At 40.1% G+C, this 22842-nt stretch overlaps 1 protein-coding gene across 6 annotated transcripts in view; it reads right to left on the bottom strand.

Moving 5' to 3' along the window:
* macrod2 (mono-ADP ribosylhydrolase 2) overlaps positions 1 to 22842 on the bottom strand; it is a 418271-nt gene that overhangs the window by 244402 nt on the left and 151027 nt on the right. For all 6 annotated transcript variants that reach the window (XM_079688242.1, XM_079688245.1, XM_079688246.1 and 3 more), the window contains exon 5: positions 19773 to 19889. In XM_079688242.1, the coding sequence (XP_079544368.1) occupies positions 19773 to 19889 (117 nt within the window). The remainder of the gene's footprint in view (positions 1 to 19772; positions 19890 to 22842) is intronic.

The following is a 22842-nucleotide window of genomic DNA, read 5'->3' as shown; positions in this document are numbered from 1 at the left end:
CTCTTCTTGTTTGGTGTCTTCCTACAGCAGATGGTTCTCATGCAGTGGTTTATAATGAGGAGCTAGTGTATTACTTACCATAGAATAGGACAAGCTGTTGTTGGTCCATCTGAAGAAAATGATCTTTGACTGCTATTTGCATTTGTTTCTATACTATGAAAAGTATACTGTGAAATGATACACTCATAGGGCTTAGGCATATTATTCAGTTCTACGTTGGGTTTTTTGGATTGTAGGCATTAGGCAAACACATGTTCTGTTCAAGTAATAACATGACTGGGGTGAGGTAAGTCTTTATAAAATCTTATTTCAATGACTACTGTAAAGGCAGAAGGAGAGATAGATAAATAAACACAGTGGTCAGTTTTTATAAAAGTTTTCCCCTCCTACATTTCCTTCACTGTCCTAAAATCAGCCAAGGAAGCCATGCAAAATGAGATGGCTCGGTTTACTTGGAAATAAATCAATTGAAACCTCCAAGAATATTCATTTCATTTCAAACCTTTATTTAACCAGATGAATTCCATTGAGATCATCAATCTCTTTTTCAAGGGAGACCTACAAGGATACAAGTCTGACAAAACCCTGGGATCTTCTCATTTAATCTCCTCCTCATCCGAAACATGCAATCAGAAAGGCACCCTCTCTTCTCATCAGCAGCTGCTACACTACTTTCCAATGTACATTTAGTCCGTTCATATTCAAAAGAAGGAGACTGATCTTTGCAATATATTTATTATATTACCTGGCTCAACTTTCGGACTTTCAATGATGGGCAACTTGGACATGGTAAAGTGCTGATTCTATCTTGGAGAAAACATTAACTTTTGGGAAACCATAAAGCAGACGTAGATTATATGTATAACTGGCCTCAATCATGTGGCATTTGTAGCAGCATTTTCTTAGGACATATACCATATATATTGTGTTAAACAAGCTGCTACCTACAGTTCTGAAAAGTGAAGCCTATGCGGAAGAGCCTTATGGGTGCATTGTCTCTAATGGTCAGTAGCGGGATGACTGCTATGATTTTGAAAATTACTTCTCACTGGAATTTTGACATCAGTTAACATTTTCTGGACAAGCCGTTTGTCCTAAACGCTAGTTCCAGTCTTCTTTAATACAGCATGATAAAACAAGGTTCTATTTAGAGTGAACTTTTTACTATAGCAGCGTATGCTTTAGGATGTGACTAGCTTGTGACTGACTGTTAGCTATCAGAGTTTTTTCCAGTTTTGGTTTATCTTCTTTTTTTTATGTTAACACTTTAAACATTTTACACATTGTTTTCAGTTCATGAAGGTACATTGTAAAACGTTGAATCGCCTAACAAGTTCTTGTGTTTGATTGTATTCAGCACAACCCTCTTATTTGACTCTAAGACAACAAGATGGCTTCTACCAAAATGCCGAATTAAAGGATTCATAACGGTTTTCAATAAACACATTGATGATGCCTTGTGGAATTATGTAAATCACGATGTCAATTGTTATTTTAGCAAAGTAAATGTCATCCTAGGTTACAGTACATCATACAGTACTGTAGGTCCTTTATCATTCCATTTTTTTCAGTGTTTAATACATTTCTACAATGTTAAACATCCAATTACTCCAATCCCCATGTTCACTTTTTAGTTGTTTACTGTAATGACTGTTTCCATCGACATGCTGTTTTGTAGACTTAATAATTATTTGTAGCATTTTGTGGAATCTCAGTTTTATGCATTTGTTCCCAAGTTGTACCCACTGCTCTGCTGAAAATGCTAATGGAGTAATTTCTTGCAGTCTGACAGAAACAATGTTCCAGGGATGATGAATTAAACAATGTCCTCTCTTGTAGCGGGAATTGAGATAACCTCTGAAGCATTAGACACAATGCCAGGGTTCAACTGTTCATCGAAGTTCAAATGTACCGTTTTGTTTCACGTAGCCGGGTGAGAGAAACATTTAACAGGCCTGTGTCGCAACCTTATTTAAACAGGGGATGGTTAGTTTAGCTTTGTAGTTGGTTTTAATTGCAGCTTTTCAAAGGAAACCTGCTCATTATCGGCTTACAGTAATTTCCTATATAATTCCCCCAGCTTTGTTTCAGGAGCTTACGGTGTTATTATTCTTCAGTTGAACTGTGAATTTGATTCATTTCAATTTAATCTCATTTCATGATGGCATTTCATCATTTTTCCTCTGATGTATGTCTGTGGTCTATTTTACTATTTATGGGTCAAAGCCACTAGACATTTAGATGTATTTGAAATCATAGCTGTCAAATATTCAGTTTTTCTGATTATAGAATAAAAATAAATAACTGTCATTATACAATTGGCAGAGATGAAAAGAGGGCATCAGACTATTTGCAGGACATCCTGCTACGATCAGTGCCACTGTTCGAAATGGGGGAGAGCCAGGGGGAGCTTGGCTCCCCTAAAGAGGGGGGAGCTCCCCTGAAGGCCAACTTTGAGATAAATAGGGGGAGCCCAAACAAATGGTGCATATTTGTGTCACACAGATTAAAAATGTTGAGGTTCTGTAAATAAAAGTTCTTGAAATAAATAATAGTTATTGTTCATTACAGTTTCTGAATATTTGTTTTATATTTGTGAATATTTCTGGGTGGGGTGGGCTCTGCAATCTTTACTCTACTTACGTTGCTATGGTTACGGTGGCGGTGCCGGCGCGGTATTTGACATTTTCATATTGATAATTTTTTAACTCTGGCTTTGTAATAAAAAATATGGCGAAACGAAAACAGCCAAGCCTCGCAGCTTTTAAATTCACAAGCAAAGTAGAGAAGGAGTCTAAAAATGACAACGTGAACGAAACAACATTTAGTTGGCCGGCTGTAAGCGGCGTTAGGGTCGAGTTTGACAGCTCCACACCGAGGGCCCTGAAAAAAAAAAATAGGGTTCCCCCGAAAGCAAATGGGTAATTCGAACACTGACCAGTGCCATATTGAATCAAATGAATATTAGAGAAGCAAAAGCTTTGCCAAATAATCAAATTCCCTGCAGAGCTTACACTTCGCCCTACTGCCTACTCTCCATGGATGCAAATATGAAGAGTCATATGTGTTTTTAAGTGTGTGTGTGTGCGTGTGTGTGCGTGTGTGTGTGCGCGTGCGTGCGCGTGCGTGTGTGCGTGTGCGTGTGTGCGTGTGTGTGTGTGCGTGTGTGTGTGTGTGTTTTTTCCATGGTGAGCTATGGGGCTGAGAAGGGGTATCGGATGACAGATAGAAGGATTTGTGACCCTGCTGCAGCTGTTCAACAACCGTCACCATCAGGTAAGCACACAGGATCTCTAGACACAAGACATGCATGTTAGGTAGAAAAACACAGATCTTAAAGTAACAATTAGCCATGGTTCTCTTGTTGAATATTTCATTGTCCATCAAAAATTGTCCACTATTCCATTCAAGAGGATAACACAGCTTTTAAAGATCTTGTAACCAAATAGGGTTAAGCTCAGTTCATCAAAAATTACTGATGGGAAAAATCCAACATATTTGTAATGTTTTTTTTTTCTCAGTTGACAATATGGTAGCAGCGTCTCGGGTCTTTGGATCACAGCTTGGATAAACATTACCCACTCCTTGTCCTCGCTCTGAGGGACGAGCAGTCACACCGGGGTGACAGAATCAGGAGGAAAATGAGAAAGATAATTGGAAGGTCAGATTTGATAAAGGCCACTCCAGTGAAAAACAAGATCTTAATTGGTAAGAGGGCCGTTTGTTGAGTTTTCAAGGTAAAATGTGAACCACTCATTATCCTTTGCATCTGGTAGACACTGCTGCCGCCTTGCAGGCCGCGGCAGAGGTAGCTTTCACCTTCGTTTACAGTGTCGGGCCATGACATAAGGCTTCCCAGCTTTATTTTGGATCTAGGCTCCACTCTAATGAGCCATTGAGAAAGCATTAGAGCATGTTGGAGGGAAATATTTTAAGCTCGAAGTAGAATTGTGTTTGAGAATAGCAGGTGTAATAGTAATTGCATTATATAACAACGTAAAATGGCACCTTCTTGAGTTAACTATTTCTCTGTGTCTCTGTTAAACTCATCAGGTTGCAGCATGGGTACACGTCTGTGCAGCGGGATTTAGAACACAAGGCTTTCTTTCTTTCTGACTGTGAATCCCACTAAATCCCCAGTATCACCTGTGAGAGCTGGGAACTTGGCTCGAGGAGCCGCGGTGAGTGTGTGTTGCGTCGCAAAATGAGTGTCACACTGCAGGACGATTCTTTTCTTCAAGCCTCCCTCTTTCTCTGACCCTACCATCTGGGGAAGCAGATGATACTAATGAGGGATAGCTCCTTGTCTCCTGGCCCCAAACACACACACACTGCTCCCATTGTCTTAAACTGTTCCTGATGCCCCCTCGGAGTCACAGACACCACTCATCGCGCAAACATACACACACACAAGGATGGACAAAGACAGGTAAGCAATGACATGAGGCACGCTTTAATGCTTCAACTTGAAACAAAAAGCGATAAACTCTGAACACTTCAGAATGTAGCAGACAATGGTGGGGTAGAGTTTTCTATAGCTGCACCATATTTAAAAAAAAAAAGTACTGACATTGACAGTGAATGGGTGTAGGGTAGGCAGTGGGGGGTTACTGGGCTTTGAATTGTGTCTGCAGTATCTGGAAAGGAGACGCGAGGGTCAGACAGGGCTAATTAGACTGCAGCGGCCCCTCAAATTTCTGCTCTGGGATATTAATGAAGTGATCCATAGGAAAGCAGCTGCTCGCCACACCAACCCCCACCACCACAACCCGCTTCAACCTCCATCCCCCAAGCCCCCCTGTAGCTCTGCAACTCTACCTAGGAAGGGCAGGGCTGTGCCAGGGGAGAAGCCCGTACAACTCCCCCTGAGAGCATGACAGCTCCCGATCGATGGCCCCGGAGCAGCAGGCGAGTGAGCAGAGGGGTGGGTTGTGCAGCTGTGCGTGTGTCTCCATGCCAGGAGAGGGTGACAACAGCCTGGCATTGTGTCCTACATCATCAGAAAAATTATGTTTCCACAGGAGTGAGCACAATGGTTTGAGCAATGGTTGTGTTGTTTGCCTTCCTGTGGCGAGTCTGAGCCCGGCTGTCATTTGTAACTACTGAAGTAAAGCTTATTGAGAGCCTTCACTGGTAGGGATACTTAAAAGCCTCCCTGTAATTTCTTCCATTTACACATGAGTCCATGTACTAAATGTCAAACCGGCTTTCTTATGTCTTTCATATACAGTACTGTATCTGTGACAAAGAAATAGACAAAACAAAAGACATTCTAAATATCACAAATAAATGTTCAGGCTTGGGGAAAAATAGAAAAATGTCTAGTGAGACCAACAGCAAAAACATCTGATGAGATACAAATAATCAACACACGAGCCATTAACACATCGCATGCATACATCAGCCTTCAAATTATAGTGTCAATTAGGATCAGCTGTTAAAAAAATAAATAAGAAATGTCTTCACTCCCACAACAATTGTTGCATTTGCAACAGGGGGAACCTTTTAATACAAGATTACATTACATTACATTTAGCTGACGCTTTTATCCAAAGCGACTTGCAATAAGTTGAAGTATATTCATCTACATTCCTCATTCCCATTATCAATGAAACTGGTGTCTGTTGACGTCAGCACGGTAGAAAATTGAATTTTTCACTTAAACAATGTCATTTAATGTCACGGGTTGGGGTTAATATTACCCTAAAGGCAGAGTGTCATTTAGCTCTTGCAGGCTGAGGTCTTTAGCAAAGTGAAATATGTGTCTTGTTACGGCTCTGACAGCTTATTCTGCGCACATCCAGCGTGACTGCAGGGGGAACGGAGACAGAGCTGAAGGCCAGTAGGCCACCGTGACAGAGAGCACCTCTGCAATTGAAGGTGAGTTGTTGTGAGAGGTCCCTGTATGAATACTGAATAAGTCATAAGGGTCCACAGTACTAAATCCATTATGCTTTCCCGACCATGATGATTGAAACAAAAAATACATATGCAAAAGCAACCTTCAAGTCATATGGGAAAAAAGGTAAAATAACACCCTTACAATTCTAAATGTTTTTACAAGCTATACAGATGGTGTATAGGTACCCTTGAGTGCACATGTATCCTGCATAAATAAGAATTATTCCTATGTGTCATAACAAAATGTATCGCATGGACAAAAGACAGTGGTGGAGAAGCCTGCTCCTGTGAACAATATGAGACTCCTTTGATCATCTGCCGAGCTGTGGGTAAACAATTGCCAGTGGCATCAGATAAGACACTTTACAGATGTCATCCTATACTGCCTTCCCAGAAGCACCCCCATTACAGCAGTGTCAAAATGGTCACCCCTTCTCTCTTTCATCTTCAAACCTTAATGAACAGTCACACTACTTTTTTTTCATCTTCATTGACTTTTATCTTTTTCCTCTGCCTGTGTATCATGATGGAATCTGTGGTTTGGGCGTGAGAGTCAAATCCCTGATGAGAGAGTTAACCCTTGGTTGGCTTTGATTTCCTGGTAAACAGTGCTGTGTCGTGGTTCATGAGTAATTGAACACTATTGATTTGAAGGTCTGGGGGTGACAATAATGAGGTCACATATCAGGTGACAGTAAACACAGGCTGTGAAGACAGCTTACTTCTCCAGGACACACACACACTACCTTCACGCGCCATGATAGCAGCTCTATCCAATGTCTTTGGCAGCACTTGCTTCTGCTCTCCTTATCTGCCTTGCTGTCAATACAGACAACCCTCTGCTCCGGTGGGGGCATGAGGCAGTATTGACATTCAGCTCAAATCCACCGCTCTGAGTGGAGTCCAGGGTGTTGCACATGAATTATGCATGTCTTGACGCCAGGGTGCTGAGCAACACCAGTGCCATCATAATTGAAACAATTGAAAAGACAATACCAGATGGGTCAATAATTAGACAGCAGGAGGGGGAAACTTGATCCGGACGCTCCCCTGCTTGCCCTGCCAACCAGACTACCACGCGCATGGAGGGGACCTTTACCGACACGTCCTGGTGCCCCACAGAGCACAGCCACGTGCTGCGTTACATGCTGCAGTATGTGTGTGTACGCAATTATTTGGAAAAGAGACTGCAAATGTTCATAGAGGGATCACTTCTAAGGCAATGTTGCAGAAGCAGTGGCATTTTCCCAATTATGATAAATCCTATGGTTAAGACTTGTCAAAGTTCCCTAGAAGTGTGGGTAAAGTAAACTTTGTCATTAAAAACCACTAAAAAGTCAGTCCCTGTGATTTTTTTATCAAAACCTTGCACTCTTGGATTAGACCTCAGAGGTTATTCATTGGTGTCTGCTGGTCTGAGAAAAACAGAGTCATGTGACTGATCCTTTCCTCCAGCCCTGCACTTTCATAAATCCATACTGAGGGCTCCCAGCAGATCCATTACGCTCACTGGTCTCCTGGCCTGAGCAACGACTCAAGGTGATCACCATAAAACTACATGCCACAGAGCCGTTTCTCACCTTGCAATGCTTTTAAAAACAATCCAGGAAACAGAGGCAGCATGGTGGTGAGAACACGAGCACCTCGGGCCAACATATGTCATAAAAACTTACAGCAAACATGTCCTGGTTTACTGCGGCCAATAGTCAGTTTAGAGTCATTGCAAAATAAATCTATGATTTATGTGATTAAATAAAGACACAATTGCATGTAGTATTGCTGTAGGCATTGAAGCAATTAAAACCTATTTAAATATATATACACACTTTTCGAAATGTTCTTTTTGATGTTTTTGATTTTTACTAATATGCCTTTCATAGTAGGATATTAAACATTTACTCTACAGTTAATGTCCCTATCATGTGTGATTATTTCCCTTATGTGTTTTGTAGTTAAGGTGTAGCACTACATCATCATATCATTATTTAAGTAGAACTACACACATAAAAACAATTCATTTATGGTGTTGTGTGAACAATAGGGTCAAGGAAATAAAAAGAATGATTTGAAGGATGTCATTTCATACAGCCTTGGGCCATAAAGTCTTCACACAAGTATACAAACTTTAATTTCCTGGGAAAATATTGATCCAGACAGCACTTAAACCAAGGTGCACCCAAATCTGGTAAACCTCCAACACCATAATGTTATCGAAAATACGTTTTATTTGCCTTTTTATGGAGACTCATTTCCGTATTTCCGTAAGTGTTGCCCCTGAAAGCACACACAGGCTCCTGTGAATTGGTCCCATTCCCCATTAGGGTTTATAGAGAGCCATATGTTCTTTTATGGGAAGGTTAACGGTTACGGGCCGCAGTGCAGGCCTAAATCTATAGCATTAAACCAAAGAATGGGAACCTCAGATTTAGACACAGGTCACACAACTGTATTCAAGAATAAGGTAGAATATACTTTACTAAGTGGCTACTTATGTCTCCATAACTTCGGCAGAGGGATTCTGGGATGTGAAGTGAAAAAAAGAAGACAAAACCTGTCAACGCTTACAATCTTAAAAGACTAATGAGCGGAAGTAACCATGGCAATTTAGTAAAAAAGAACATCAAAGTCGAGGGAGCAACTATTTAGGCAGGCAGTATTCATGCATAATTAGCTGTGAAAATGGCACTACAGGAGTCTGTAACTCCCTGTTCTTAATTAGTTTTTATCCTCAGTCTTGGGTGAGAGGTAAACAAAGCCATAAGATTAAAACTTCGCTTTTCTTTCTGAGACAACAACATTGTCAACATTGGAGTCGTTGCAGTGTTACCCATCAATGTGCACTATTGTCCGTGGGGAACAAGTGGCAGTGTTCTGTGTTGGTCTTAAGCCTCTTACACACCAAACTGACACCAAAGAACACCAAAGAACACGTCCCGACGGAACTTCGCCTCACGTCGCCTCACGTCGCCTCACGTCTCCTGCGTCTTGGCCATTTTTCGCACTGGAACACACCTCAAAGACTTCAGCCGACGGCCAAGTAGCACATACAGTTCGTATGTGCTACTTGGCCGTCGGCTGAAGTCGGTGTTTGCTAGTGTTTACCCGATCAGTCAAGATGCCACTCACCCCCCTTTCTTGTTTCCTGGTGATGAATGACCGTTGGCCATCTCATTGACAGCAAGGCAGCTGATGCCACATAATTACGCGCATGCGTGAGTGGCAATACATCTCCTTACCAGCAGGCGGCGGTAGTGTGTATTCGTCATTCAAAAGAGGCAACAACCGGAAGACAGACTGCGTGATACACCGAGAGAAGAAGAACAGACAGCGTGATATAAACAAAAAACAAATAGCGTGTGCGTTCCATTTTCACTCTAAAGCGAGAAGCTCATGGGGCTTTCCCGAACCTGTGAAACGGGAAAGCCCCATGTCGAGAGTTAAATGAAATCTCAGATTTTCCTTCTTAATAGTTTGTTTGGGTCCCTCACTTCCGTTTCGATTCTCATGCACTGATTCGCTAAGCTGAACAGCCAATCAGAGTGATTTCTTTTGCCGACAGCCTACCGATTCAACATGTCGAATCGGCGGCGGAAGGCGTCGGGACGGCCGAAAAGACACAACGGTGCAGTACACACCAATCTGAGTAGGGCGACACCACGCTCATTGACGGCCCGATATCTATCGACGCCAAAAGTCGGCTTGGTGTGTAAGGAGCTTAAGTCACAGTATCAGGAGGCCTGAAGCCCTGATTAACACCCAGTGCTTGTTGAAGCAAGACAGTCACTCTAAAATAGAGCATATCATTACATTTGAATAAAGACTAGTTGTTAAATCATTGCTAGTAACATTTAAAAAAAACCTTACCTTGCCAGACATAGAATTCAGGCACCAATTACTTGTTCAAGCATTGTGTAGTCTCACTCTCCAACTATCTATCTATACTGAATAAACTGAGCAACCACATTGGTTTGAATGTACATTTGTAGTGAAAAGTCAGATCATTCTTTCTTACTCGGCAGCCTTTTGTGAAATAGTTTCTTAGTTCAATTTAAGAATACATTTCATGGGAAGAATTAAAATGCTTTCTGTATCATATGACGTTTTGAAAATGGACAAACAATAGGGTCAGACCAATAATATGTTTTGGGTGAATTTGGACGGATGTAGGTGGGGCTCATCTGTTTAGATAATGAGTATTTCACATCTGTTGAGAAAGCAAATTACTAGGGTTAAATAAGTACCCATAAGGTACATCAAGAAAACTATGGGGCAATGTTGAACTCATAACATAAAATAAAAATGCTATACTATGTTTTCTGTAGATTGAGTTACAAAATACCCTGCATTTTCAAAAGAGATTATATTGCGTTAACCTTAACCTGATGATTAAAACATGGGCAGTGGGAAGAAAGACCCATTCCAGTTATTGTCCTGACAGAAATAACAGTAAAACATTGGAGACTCGAGTTACAATTCAAAACAACAAACATGATCAAGAAATAAGAAGCTCCTGGGTTTCTCAGTCACTCCAGCCAGGTATGGAATATGTTATTGTGTCTGCTCTGTTTTTTTCCCTGTGTGTTCCTGAATGACAAACATCCGTTTTCATTGCGTCTTACGGGACTTCATCTTTATTAGTAATAACGTTTTTGGAAAGTTAGGTAGAAAATCAGGAAAAAACATAGGCATGTGGCTCAGTAATCTGACGAGGTAGCATTACACAAACATTTGTGTAAAATAGCTGTATTTTATTTTCAAAATGTTGCAACTACACTACAGTATGTCCTGATGATAAAAACTCATCGAAAAATTACAATTTCAAAATGGAATGGACGTTGGCAGCCTTCAAAAGTGACGGTTCTGTGTGGCTAAATGTGGCACCACTGTGTGATGAGCCCTTTATAACGCAGTCTTCATTAGACCAGGCGTACTCGGGGACAGATGGGAAGGCAGGACTGCATTAGAGCTGCTGTCACATTCCACTTCAAACCTGACCTTCCAGTAGGTCCCACTTCTTCTGACACCCACAAGCCCCCTCCTGATGCCTCACTTTCATTCTGGGGCTCAGGCATGCCTTGCTGACCCCCTATCTCAGCTAAACAAGCACCCGGCCACACAGCCTCTAACTGCTCCTGCACCCCATTACTCTAAAGGCCTCTCACCTCCTGTTTTCAGCCATTGGGTGAGACCACGACACTTTCGTTCTGCTAGTGTTTACCCGATCAGTCAAGATGCCACTCACCCCCCTTTCTTGTTTCCTGGTGATGAATGACCGTTGGCCGTCTCATTGACAGCAAGGCAGCTGATGCCACATAATTACAGTATCACCATTTAGGCAAAATTACCAAATTACTCCAGTCCTCAAGAGATCTGGAAGACTGACAGCCACCCAACAAAGGAAAGAGAAATATCTGAAAATAGAGGGACATGGTGAACTATTTGGGCCTTTACAGACAAGCAGTGAAATTAGGTTTAAGCTGTTCCTTTAGAACCAATTTACACGGGAACGCAAACGCAAACGAAACGCAAACGAACTCGATATAAAAAAATTATTCCGTTCACACGGATACGGCTCAATAAACGTGTCCCTTCACACGAGACCGCTCGACCCGCTGGAGACGCTGTAGTACATATGCCGGGCCTGTAAGTGGCGCTGTACTTCCGCCACAAAATACACCAGAAGCAGTGAAGAAGACCCCCGAGCATGGTTGCCATGGTTGCCCTTCTGTTTATTCTCCGCGGTGGATTTAGCAACATGTAGTTCATGTAGCTCTCCATGTCTACTTGTTGCGGATGGTTGTGGTAGAGGAGCTGTAGAGTTTGCACTAACATCTGTAGCATGGTCAGTAGCAGTAGCAGTAGCTACTGACAGTAGCTACTGACAGTAGCTACTGACCATGCTACAGCAGTGAGCAGCAGAGGTGGGGAGAGGCTATGGTTCATCGTTATCAGGAAATGATCGTATAGGATGTACACACTGAGCCGTTTGGCCCCCCCGTCCAAAGATCTATCCACCTTTGGACCCGTTACCGTTTTAGGGGTCCGTTTCCGCGGTTCCGTTATGGCCTCGTGTGAACAAACGAGCTATACGAAAGAGAAAAGTAGCGGATACAACCCGTTTCGTTCCTGTGTAAACCGCACATTAGAGTGCACCCATTACACCCATCGAGACCCCAGACAACAGGTTGATTAGTCTGGAGGAGCTGAGGCACTTTTTTCATCCATAAATAAAAGTAAAAAGACATCTGGCCTCTCGTTGATTTTCAATATTTTCTTTTCATACGCAATTTATTCAATCAATAATTCATCTTAAAAATGTGGAGATTACAATCACAAACAGCTTAAAATGTAATCCTCACAGCAAGGTCTAATCATTATTTTCTAAGAGATTAAAAAAAAGTTGATTGCAGAAATATTGCTCACCTTAACTTTTTCCACTGATTTAATTAGTGTTTGATTAGATTTAGAATTGTAGATGCAAGATTATCTTTAAAAAACAATTTATACTTTTATACTCAAATAACTGACAGACACACTGAGTGAATGAGGTATCAGACTAAATAATCCAAAGTGTCGGAGAAAACCCAAGGTAGACCCGTCCGTGGTAAAAGGAGTGTGCGTGAGGTGATGGGGTGACATTTATGATGTGAGTGCTAACAGTGAGCAGAAGAGATGTTGACTTAGCACTGTGTCTGGTTGGAGCTGATGGCCACCAGGGTTGAGTAAAGCCCCTCTAATGTATCTGCCACAACAAAGGATTTCATTCACTCTAGCCTTGAATCCAAAATGAAGAAAAAAAACCCACCTTGAACAGTCACACTGCATCTATTTGATCCATTATGTAGAGATAAAGTACAGTCTGTTCCGCCGTCTGCTATGTTAGCCATTTCATTTTGAAAAACAAGACTAACAACGTTAACAATGCACTGCTGTTGCATAAAAATCTCATAAAATGTGTTATTTTTACATTTCAGCTTTTAAGGATTACAGCCCTTCTGTGGTGGAGAAATTCAACTATCCCCTGAAATTATGGGACCCTTTAAAAGCCCAAAGGATTAAGTTAAACATTTATGCTGGTCAATATAATAACAAGGTGTTTTTACATTTCCTAAAAAAGTGAAGTTAAAAGTATAAGAAACAACAATAACGCACCAAAGAAGTTGAAATGACCTCCACCTCAATGAGTTTTAACTTTTAAATTACATTTATGTTGCTAGTGCTGCAGGACACATTAAAAGAATGAAGACAATTAGACATTTTGAGCAAAGTGGCTCCTCAACTAGACTAAATTATTTCTTGTAAACAAGTCAAACCCAAATTAACAAATTACGGAATGTCCAACGGCCCTCAGAAAGTGTCAGCCCCGCTGCATGTGATGGGGCGGAGACTGCTTTGATAAACATGCTCGGCAGACTGATAATGTTCTAGGGGGTAATTTAATCAGAATGGGCTATATGTCACTTACTAATAGTAGGTACTTTGCTGTGATTTATCTGTGTTTGCTGAGTGGAGAGAGACGGAACAGACGGCCTGGTCTCCCAGATTAAATAGGGCATGGGAAAGATTCCTCACACTATCAGGGAGGAACATTTATCACAGGCTGATGATTAGTATTATTAACACAGGTGCAGTTACAGTAAACACCAGAGACTCCAATGTTGTACTGAAAGGGAGCAGGAGATAAAGAAGGATGTGATCTGAACTGGGGTGCGTTTCCCAGAGGTGTTTTGTCTAACTGTGGTCCTGTGAGTTCCACCGAAGCAAGCTACCAAAAATACTGGAACTGAGAAACCGAAGCTGAAACAAACGTTCAAAGCCGCTACAAAAAAGTTTCTGGCAACAACAACAGCTCTCTGGCTGTTTGGTGCATGTGTGTAGTGGTCATACTTTTAAAGTAAGTACTCTGTCATTGAGCTACTTTGATCAGGAAAATGGGGCAGAGGAATAGCATACAAATACATACTTGTCCTTGGTTGTTTATTTAGTTCAAGAGAGGTTGAAAGGTTATAATTTCCACATACAAGCACATTTAAAACATTCTGCTTCTCAAAAAACAATATTAAAAAACACGAAATAATGTGCCTCATGAATCACTAATACATCACTTGCTGTGAGTAGGTATGTACTCTATGACCTTCATTGATTACACTCCTAGTCTTTTTTTTGTTTAGCTTAGCAAGGCCAGCAAACGGCATAGTCATAAGCAGATGACTGTCTCAGCAGCTCATGTAAAATATCTGAAGAAAACTAATGCAATAATCTATAAGAGGGGCACGTATACTGCCACTTAGAACATTTATCATGTACACTTAGTATCCATGTTGAAGTCCCAAAGGAAATAAGAGTACCATCTAAATATATTTCTTCTTAATCAGAGCATAACCACAAACGATAATAGGGAAGGTTATAGAGATGGAAAGAAACAATCTGTAAATCTAATCTGTGTCTATCTAATGGCACAAACTGAGTTTAGGGACGTCTTATTGGAAATGATTTGCTGATTCACAATGTCGTGGGAACAAGGTTAAGCCGATATTTCTGATGTGATTGAAGGGAAAACACACCATGTGTTGTATGAGTAGTTATAGACAGTGTATGGATTCACTGGATACAAAGGGCCAGCAGGGCAGCAAAGAAAAAAAAATGGAGTGACAGACCTGTTCGTTGTTCTACTGAAGCCTGCACATTGGACAAATGCAGAGAAGTGCCCGGTCATTGAATAAAACAAAGAGCCGGCTGAGTGTGCATACAGTTAGCATCGAGTTCTAGATTAAAGAGTTTGCCAGCGTTTCAATGTTTTATGGATACGGTTGAGTCTCTACACCAAAGGCTGAAAAATATAACCGTACAACTGATAAGTTGAAACGTTGAAAGCTATTCCATATGAATCCCAATAAGCAGTGTTTCTCTACAGGGACCAGTTAGTAAAAAAGCAGACCAAAGTATTTCTTCGCTCAATGAGATCAGACCCATTATAGAGATAAAAATGAAATCAGTACTTACACTTAGCATGCTGTAGAAATCGTTGCATGAATGTAAAAATGAAGCTTATTCTTTCACACAAGTGTATAGTTAAAGCTCAAGAAACTAGTTTTCACATCATTGACAAAGACTGACATAGAAAGAGGCCACTGTTATGACAGCAGTGTGATAAAGAAATGCTGGCCCTTCTTTCTTGAATCCAAATATGATTTATTATTTAAAAGCATTTACTTAGAGCTCAGACAATAATGAGGAGTGGGAGAGAAGAAGCAAAACAATAAACAGTAAACCGTTTTGAACTGTCAATCTAAAGTAGCTCGAGGGGGGAAAACTAAACTGGGTAAAAGATTCTGGATGAAACTGAAGAGTAAAAAAACAAAGGTAAATATAAAAGTTCCTTTAGGACAGTAACTTTCTCAATCAGACCTCTAGTTTGAACTAGATTGCGGGTTACAGATTAACCCCTAAGTTCTTTCCTAAACGTTATAAGTGTGGCCCTGTGGACCAGCATTATAACGATGAAATTCAGAATTTTAGATCATCCTCAGATGCCCATCGTATTGAATATACAGTGTCACACACGGTGAATAGAGGGTTTTACATTGAACAGTACACAATCAAGTACACAAAGAAGAGAGTTATCAGGGTATTCAAATGTTTATAAATGTATTCAAATTTCAGACAAACTGTCATCAACTTCCTTTGTTTGCAACAGATTTAATCTGCTGCTAATCTTCATAAATTAGGTATTACATTTAACATGGCGCTTTTTGATTACAGGTTTCAAAAAAAGATAAATATAGTGTGTAAGATCAGAGCTGGGTTTAGTATCATCCACTAAATACTAACGTTTCTAATGTGTTATGAAGCAAATCTATGCTGATTTTCAGGAGATTATGTACAATATAAGTTTGATTATACTTTACTTTCTTGACATAACACTATCAGCATCGTTAGTGTCCACTTTTCATGTTTATCAAATATTCTCTAATGCCTGGAAATGATGAAAATCATGCCACATATACAAAATAAACAAAATGCTTACTCTCAGACCTAAGCCAGAAAAAGCACCAAAGTGTACAGTATCAGTATCATCCCACCAGGAGTTATTCAGTGTTATCCTTATCATACACTGCACTGCTAATGCACTTCAAAACACTTCACAAAGATGTCCTGAAGCAAATGTTTGGGGTTGATTTAATAATGTCTCTATTTTCAAGGACAAGGATGCAGACACACAGTATAATGAATTTCAATATAAAGATTTTCAGCGTTGAAGTGGCACAAAACAACTGCAGGTGGTAAAGAGACAAGCCGCAACAACAGAAGCCCTTCTGAATACTAACATTTCTATTCATTTCAAACTTTTAAACAATATTCTCAAACTTGAATTGGACAAACGTCTACACGGCCCAGTATATAGCCTTCTCCACTATTTGGGAATATCCAATCATTGCATACGTTGGGCGACAAACGATCTAGACTTTAAACTTAAATGCTAATAATGGAAAAATGTTGGACAATGTTGCTACAAATCCTCTAAAAGTCAAGCAACTTTGCTTGTTACAATTTACATTATATTTTCATTTGATCATTAATCTATGAACAGATGAATAACTTGTCTAACATGAGGGCAAATAGACAATTTCCTTGTCATATTGATGTAACAGGCCACTTTTGTTTTAGTCTTTCCGCTATGGTAGGTGGGTAATTACTGTCATTGATTAATAATCCTGGGCCAGCCCTATAATAATCTGTCCCACATGTGCCTGGTCCTTTTAAGGAAAGGCTTATTTGCCACTGGGATTCACAGACTAAACTGCTTAGTGGGATGTAATGGAGAGCAATTTTCTTGTCATGAAAAAGAAAAAAGAAATTAGATGGGGTGGTTGAGCCCGGTCATTTTCCATTGCCTCATCACATCAAATCTCCAAACAAGCACAACTCTGATTTAAGTAGCTTTCCAGAAAACGAGGAAGCCTTTTATTGCTTTGCTAGTTATTTTGAGTATTATGTTTGAATTGCAATTTCTCCATTTCTGAGAAAAATTATAAAATCGACCTGCTTCCTTTGTTGCATGAAATACAATACACCGTGGGTAATATTGTCAAATGACGCATAAGACTCAATAAGTGCTGTAAGATCAATAGCATAATTCACAGTATGATGGATTGCTTATTTCCATGCATTGTTGGCAAAGTACTGAGATGACTGCTGGGGATTCAGCGTAGAGTAAAGGCAAGCCTAAATCCCCTAAAATGTAATTAAAAGTAAAGTGATTTACAGTTTGTTCCGCGTTAGTCTGAATTTAAATGTCCTTATTCCTAATGATATGCAGTGGTGTGGATTTCTGAAAACGGCCCCCAAAGAAGAGAGCAATCTTCTGAGAGATTAATGTGTTTATAGAAAAAATTGAAAAGCAGCCCTAATGTTGAGGCAAAACTGGGAAGAGAATGTCCAAATTGGAAATAATAGGCATTGCCAAGATGTAAATGGTAAATGTTCCATCTGTCTGGGCTCTTGTCGCTCGAGTAGAAGAGCGTCCATCTGCAGATTAGTGTCAGCAGAAGCTATTTTGCGATGGCAGGCCCACATTCATTTTGATATTTTAGATACATTTATGAATGAATGAATACAACTTTTAATCAGAAAGAATCCAGGTGTGTGTTTGCTTTTATATGGTGGACATTGAGAGCTAACATTTCAGTTGCTCCACATGTGATATTTGTCACTTCAGTGTCTGATGGTATCATTTAACGATTTAAAAGTCTTTGAATCTGACAGCCTGCACAAATAAATCTTTGAAAGCACTAACAACAAGGCCAAGTGCTTTCCAAACACCGGCTATGGCCATAATAATTCAGCTGAATAACTGTTTTGACAGAAAACACTGAGATGCAGAAACTCATTCCACAAGGATTATTTTCTCTTAAAAACATGTGCAATTTCTGTTGAATGAAACGCTGTTTGCATGTATTCGATAGCAAACAATTATCCCCAGGAGCCAACCATTCTGAGTAATGACATGATGCTCAAGTTAATCAGTTAATTTCGTAAATATTACAATTAATTTGGGAACATTTTAATTACTTAATGCATTTAGTTTAGTGACAATAAAAAGGCCATTAACATTCAATTAAAATTATAATTGATTGCAGGTTTTTAATCCTTCTTTCTTAAGCCTACATGTAACATTCATGAATTCAGGAAAATAAAAAATAAAAGTGATAAATGTGTTTTTACTTTATTCAGTGCTGAGGAGGTGGAAAGACTTTTATTTTGAAATTTCATAAACTGAAAAGATTGTTGACTGCAGTCACGGCAGCTGTTTAATGTGTATGTAGGTGGAACAAATAAGTCAGAGATAGAAAATACAGGAAAAAGAACAAAATTCAAACCTTGGATAGACTTTAAGAAGGAGTGAGATGTCTTGTCAGAGCTGAGCACTCACAAAGAAAAGTCAAGCGCCTGTCAGATTCTAATACACACGAGAGAGACAACGGTGATGATGACAGTGATCCGAGTTGGAAGATAAGAAGATGATTCCGGCTGCGAGTAAAGATAGCTCTAATGTAAAATAAAATCATGTTCAAAAAAGAACTGACTGTTCCCAGGTAAAGAACTTCACAATTCAATAATTTATCGGCACAGAGAAAGTGTTTAGCCCAAAGATAATTACAATAACAGCACCCAGTGGCATTGTGATTGCTCCCAGGGGATATTGCAGGTTATTAGATTGTCATGGTGAACCCTGTTTTGGAGAGCCTTGAACTGACTGCCCACAAGACTGACTCACAGTTTATCTGCTCCATTTGTTTGACATCTTTACGACATACCGTATTAACACAACCTAATTTCATCTGGGCCTCAATGTCTTCTCTTGGCTGTCTCATGGAAATCCTTCAGGGTTAGGTTAGGACTGCTGGGACGTTTGTCTCGACCGAATTACACCAAGTGACATTTCTTCCTTCCTATCATGTTTTCCATTTCAAGTTTGCAAGTGGGAGAATCTTGTGGCAAACTTTCAAAAGCGACACAAGTGTTACTGACAATCATCAAAGGAAATTAGCTCGGAAAAGTGTAGGAGGCGGCACCCACATACACAACACAAACGTTTGCATACTTAGTACAAAACGTTACATTAATGACAAAGATAAAAACAAAGAAAACACTGCAGTCCCTCGTTTGATCATTTATGGCATGACAGTAAGAGTTATGCGACCCTTTAACAGAATAAATCAGGGATGAAAAATCTATCAAATGAAGCAACTAATAGCTCCCTTAATGTCTTTGTTTGTGTGCAGATGACACTCCCATTCAGCCAAACAACAAGCACCAATCATTAATTATCCTCCAAAAAAAACTCACCAATTATTACTAATTACTGTAGTTCTTCAAAATTAATAAATTGTGATCAAATAGTTTTTATTTTGGACATTAAACGCATCGTCCTACCACACTTTGGAGTGGACACTGGTGTGAGTGTGAGTACTTTGAATTTCATTTGCACTACTTTATACAAACTATGACCTCAATTCAAAATATGATGCATGTGCACACATGAACTGCAAAATCCTGTGTTAAATCCAACAGCTATGCAAAACCACACTGGTGATTTTCTGCATCAATGCAACACCAGTGAATTCCACCAGCTGGGTCAACAGCCTTACGATTATATAAATGAGGCTGTTTTATAAACCAATATAGATTAATGCTGCATTGTACAATTTCTCCGAACTAATGTTTTCCACTAAATCTTAATGATCACTAACTGTCAGGTGATGCAGCCCTCAATGGCAGCAGTCTTGATTAGAGAATATCCCTGCAAGGCATCGGTGCACACTTTACAGAACAAACAAAAAAACATATATTAATGAACTGGTACTCACATTTTGCAGGGAGATCGTAGCCGCAGGTGATCTTGGCTTTGCCGGTTTCACAGCCATTTAGTGAGTTGCACTCATCATACAGACAGGACCCCGCCGCTTTGTGTATGCAGCCATCCACTGAAACACACAGACATACAGAGAAAGGTAAGGCCTAACTGAGGAGAAGCATTCACAAGCAGCATCACAACAGATCTCAAAGTAGCCATGCTAATAAGCAGTCTGTGTGCTTCATCATGTCAAAACAAACAAGCGTTTACAGGAACAAGTAGCAAATTATGTACATGAGCTTGATTTCTGAATCTCTACATTCTCATATGATCCTCTCAGCTCTGAATCTCATCTCTGTAGGGTTACTGGGTCTGCCATAGTGTGCTGTGCCTATTTCTGGTAAATATTGATGAGCTTGAGAATGAAATTAGCCAGGCTAGAATCTAATAACTCCTCCACACACAGGGAAAATGAGACGGTTCTTCCTGTAATCCGTCTCCACTGTCAACAGAGATATACAGTCAGATCATTAACTGTATTTTCTGCCCTGTGGTGGGAATCTCATATCAGTCCTGTGCTCTGTGGTGAGCCTGTTACGATGTGGATCTGCTGTGTTCTGATTCTGTCGCGCTCCCCGTTGATGTGTGTGTCCTGGTTCCGCAAAGACCCCGGGCCCCCGCCCCCCTAAGGTTTTAATTTTACCGGGTTAAGGCCGGGATACACTTGATTGATGGCACGTCTTACACAAGAAGGCAGAGAGATAGAAATCCACATTATCCGTCTCTGAAAGCCTGACATCCCTCCAAGAGCATGTTATCAATCACACTGAAACATCATAAAATCCTCCTCAAGTTGTCCTGTAAAAATCCTCACAAGCCATTAGAGGATAACAGGGCCAGGAGGAGGAACAGTAGCGTTTGGAAAAGCAGACGTGTCTTTTCTTAAGTTTCTCTTTGGCGGATGGAGAGAACAAATCTGTCAGAATAGATTTATCCATCAAAGCTTAACATTGTGTGGAGTGAAGATTGCCTGCAGGATAACCACTGTTTACATATTCTGTTCTGATGAAGAGGAAAAGAACTGTCGAACAGATCCAAAAAAAAAATCAGAATCTACATTCGTGATAAAAGCCACAACGTGACACTTATCGCAATTTTCATCTCTAATGCAATAATTATTCACGTACGGTGGCAGGAGAAAACTGCGAAAGAAGGCAGAACATTAGTTGTATCCTATCTTCTGAAATATACATTGCTTCAACACAGACAAAAGGTATTTCTATGAGGGATGGTCCTCTTCTGAGATCCTTTCAATTTCTCAGGGATGAGTCAACGACAACAGCTGGGCGGAAGATTTTTTAGCTCTATCAATCATCTTTAATGGACTGAGGGACAGGCATTTGACAGAGACGAATCCTGATGGCTTTTCGAAAAGTAACATGAGTGTGACAGTGATGTGGATACGAGGAGGTATCGCCCTGACGACAATGAAAGCTACTTAACACAACAATGAGCAGCTGTAGCGCCGGCTATAGGCTTGGCATTTTTATTATATTCACAATGCAAACAAGATTGTCCATGATCATCAGCCACACTTATTTGCATCATAATTGCCACTTAACATGGCAGAAACATGAATTGCTAAATGCGCAGGGTAAACTGAAAGCTCCTCATTTATATTCACATCAAATCACTCCTGCTAAGAACAAGAAATACCTTTGGCATTCAAATCTTTAGACATAAAAAGACAGAAACAGTACACCTTTGGTCTGATTTGACGTCACAGCTGTTCTGATCCCATTCCAAGATGTTCTCTAGTTTCTAATGTTTCTACTCTTACCAACAGGCGTCATATTCAGCATGTGTCTATTGATTCAAATTAATAACGTTACCCCCAGGCTTCAGTTATTTAAAAATCACAAGGAGTTCTAATATGGCTGAAATGTTTTCATTTGAATCTTCACAAAAACTGCATTCATACTTCCTTTTCCTAGCTGTCTTGTTATATATAGCCTTTGCATAATACATGTATAATATATATTTGGGGAACAAATATAATATATGCATTGAAAGGTAATTCAAGTTTAGTTTTTTGTGCTCCTGGATATATAATAGTAATGCATTTTCAGTTTCTCGATGTGATATGAACATAAAAAGTCCCAAGGCACTAACAAAAGGTTCACATGGGGGCTAGGACGAAGTCATAATGGGTTCTGTGGGTTTTCAAACTTTTTAAACATTATGAAGGCCATCCTGCAGTAACATAAAGAGAGTGTTGCACATTTTGTATGTTAGCTATGATATTTTGGCCACTAAGTGTAAGCACACAAGATAAGAAAGATAGTTATTCAATAAAATTAGGCATTGCGTTTACAAAGCATTGTATTAAAAAAAAAGTAGATCATCATCTAAAGAGTCACCAATGAAAAGAAAATATGTATGTCTCTTTTTAACTATCGTTATTCAAAGTCATTTTGCGTTTCCCTTAAGAGAGGCAGTTCAAGAGCAGGAAAAGATTCTGCTAAAACAGCTGTCAAGGAAGATATGCACTCTTCATGGTCATATAAGGGCACACGGGTTACGAACATGTAATAATGCCCTCCTCCAGTTAGCAGAGTTCCCGCAGGAGTCCATCCTCCCCAGGCACTTCCTCTCATCACTACCAGGCATGGCAAATCTCTTACCTATAAGCACCTTGGGAACTCAGGGAGCAAATCATACAGGGTTCTGTGTTTCATCTCAGTAGCTGAAGAGTAAGATTGTAGATAATTGTTTCAGCTTCCATTTTGCTACTCCTCCCTTTCAGGGTTGCATAGCTAGGGTGGAACACTCTTTTTCTGATGCTACTGAGTGTGTCACTGAGCATTTAATGTCAGCGAGTCCCTACAAGCCTGGAAATGTGTTCACAGTGCCCGTAAATAGAGGAGAAGATCTGGCTGATTGCCAGAGTCTCGGATGCTCCAGCTCCAGATTTAATTTACCTGCTTCACGGAATGGGAGGAGTGCCACGGATGCAAAGTGGGTATTATGTGTTTAAAAAAGAGATACATAAACTGTATGAAAAGGGAAGGGTAGGAGGGGGT

The sequence above is a fragment of the Notothenia rossii genome, assembly GCF_949606895.1.
Source record: "Notothenia rossii genome assembly, chromosome: 6".
NCBI lineage: Eukaryota > Metazoa > Chordata > Actinopteri > Perciformes > Nototheniidae > Notothenia > Notothenia rossii.
This window is presented reverse-complemented; position numbering and strand designations above follow the sequence as displayed.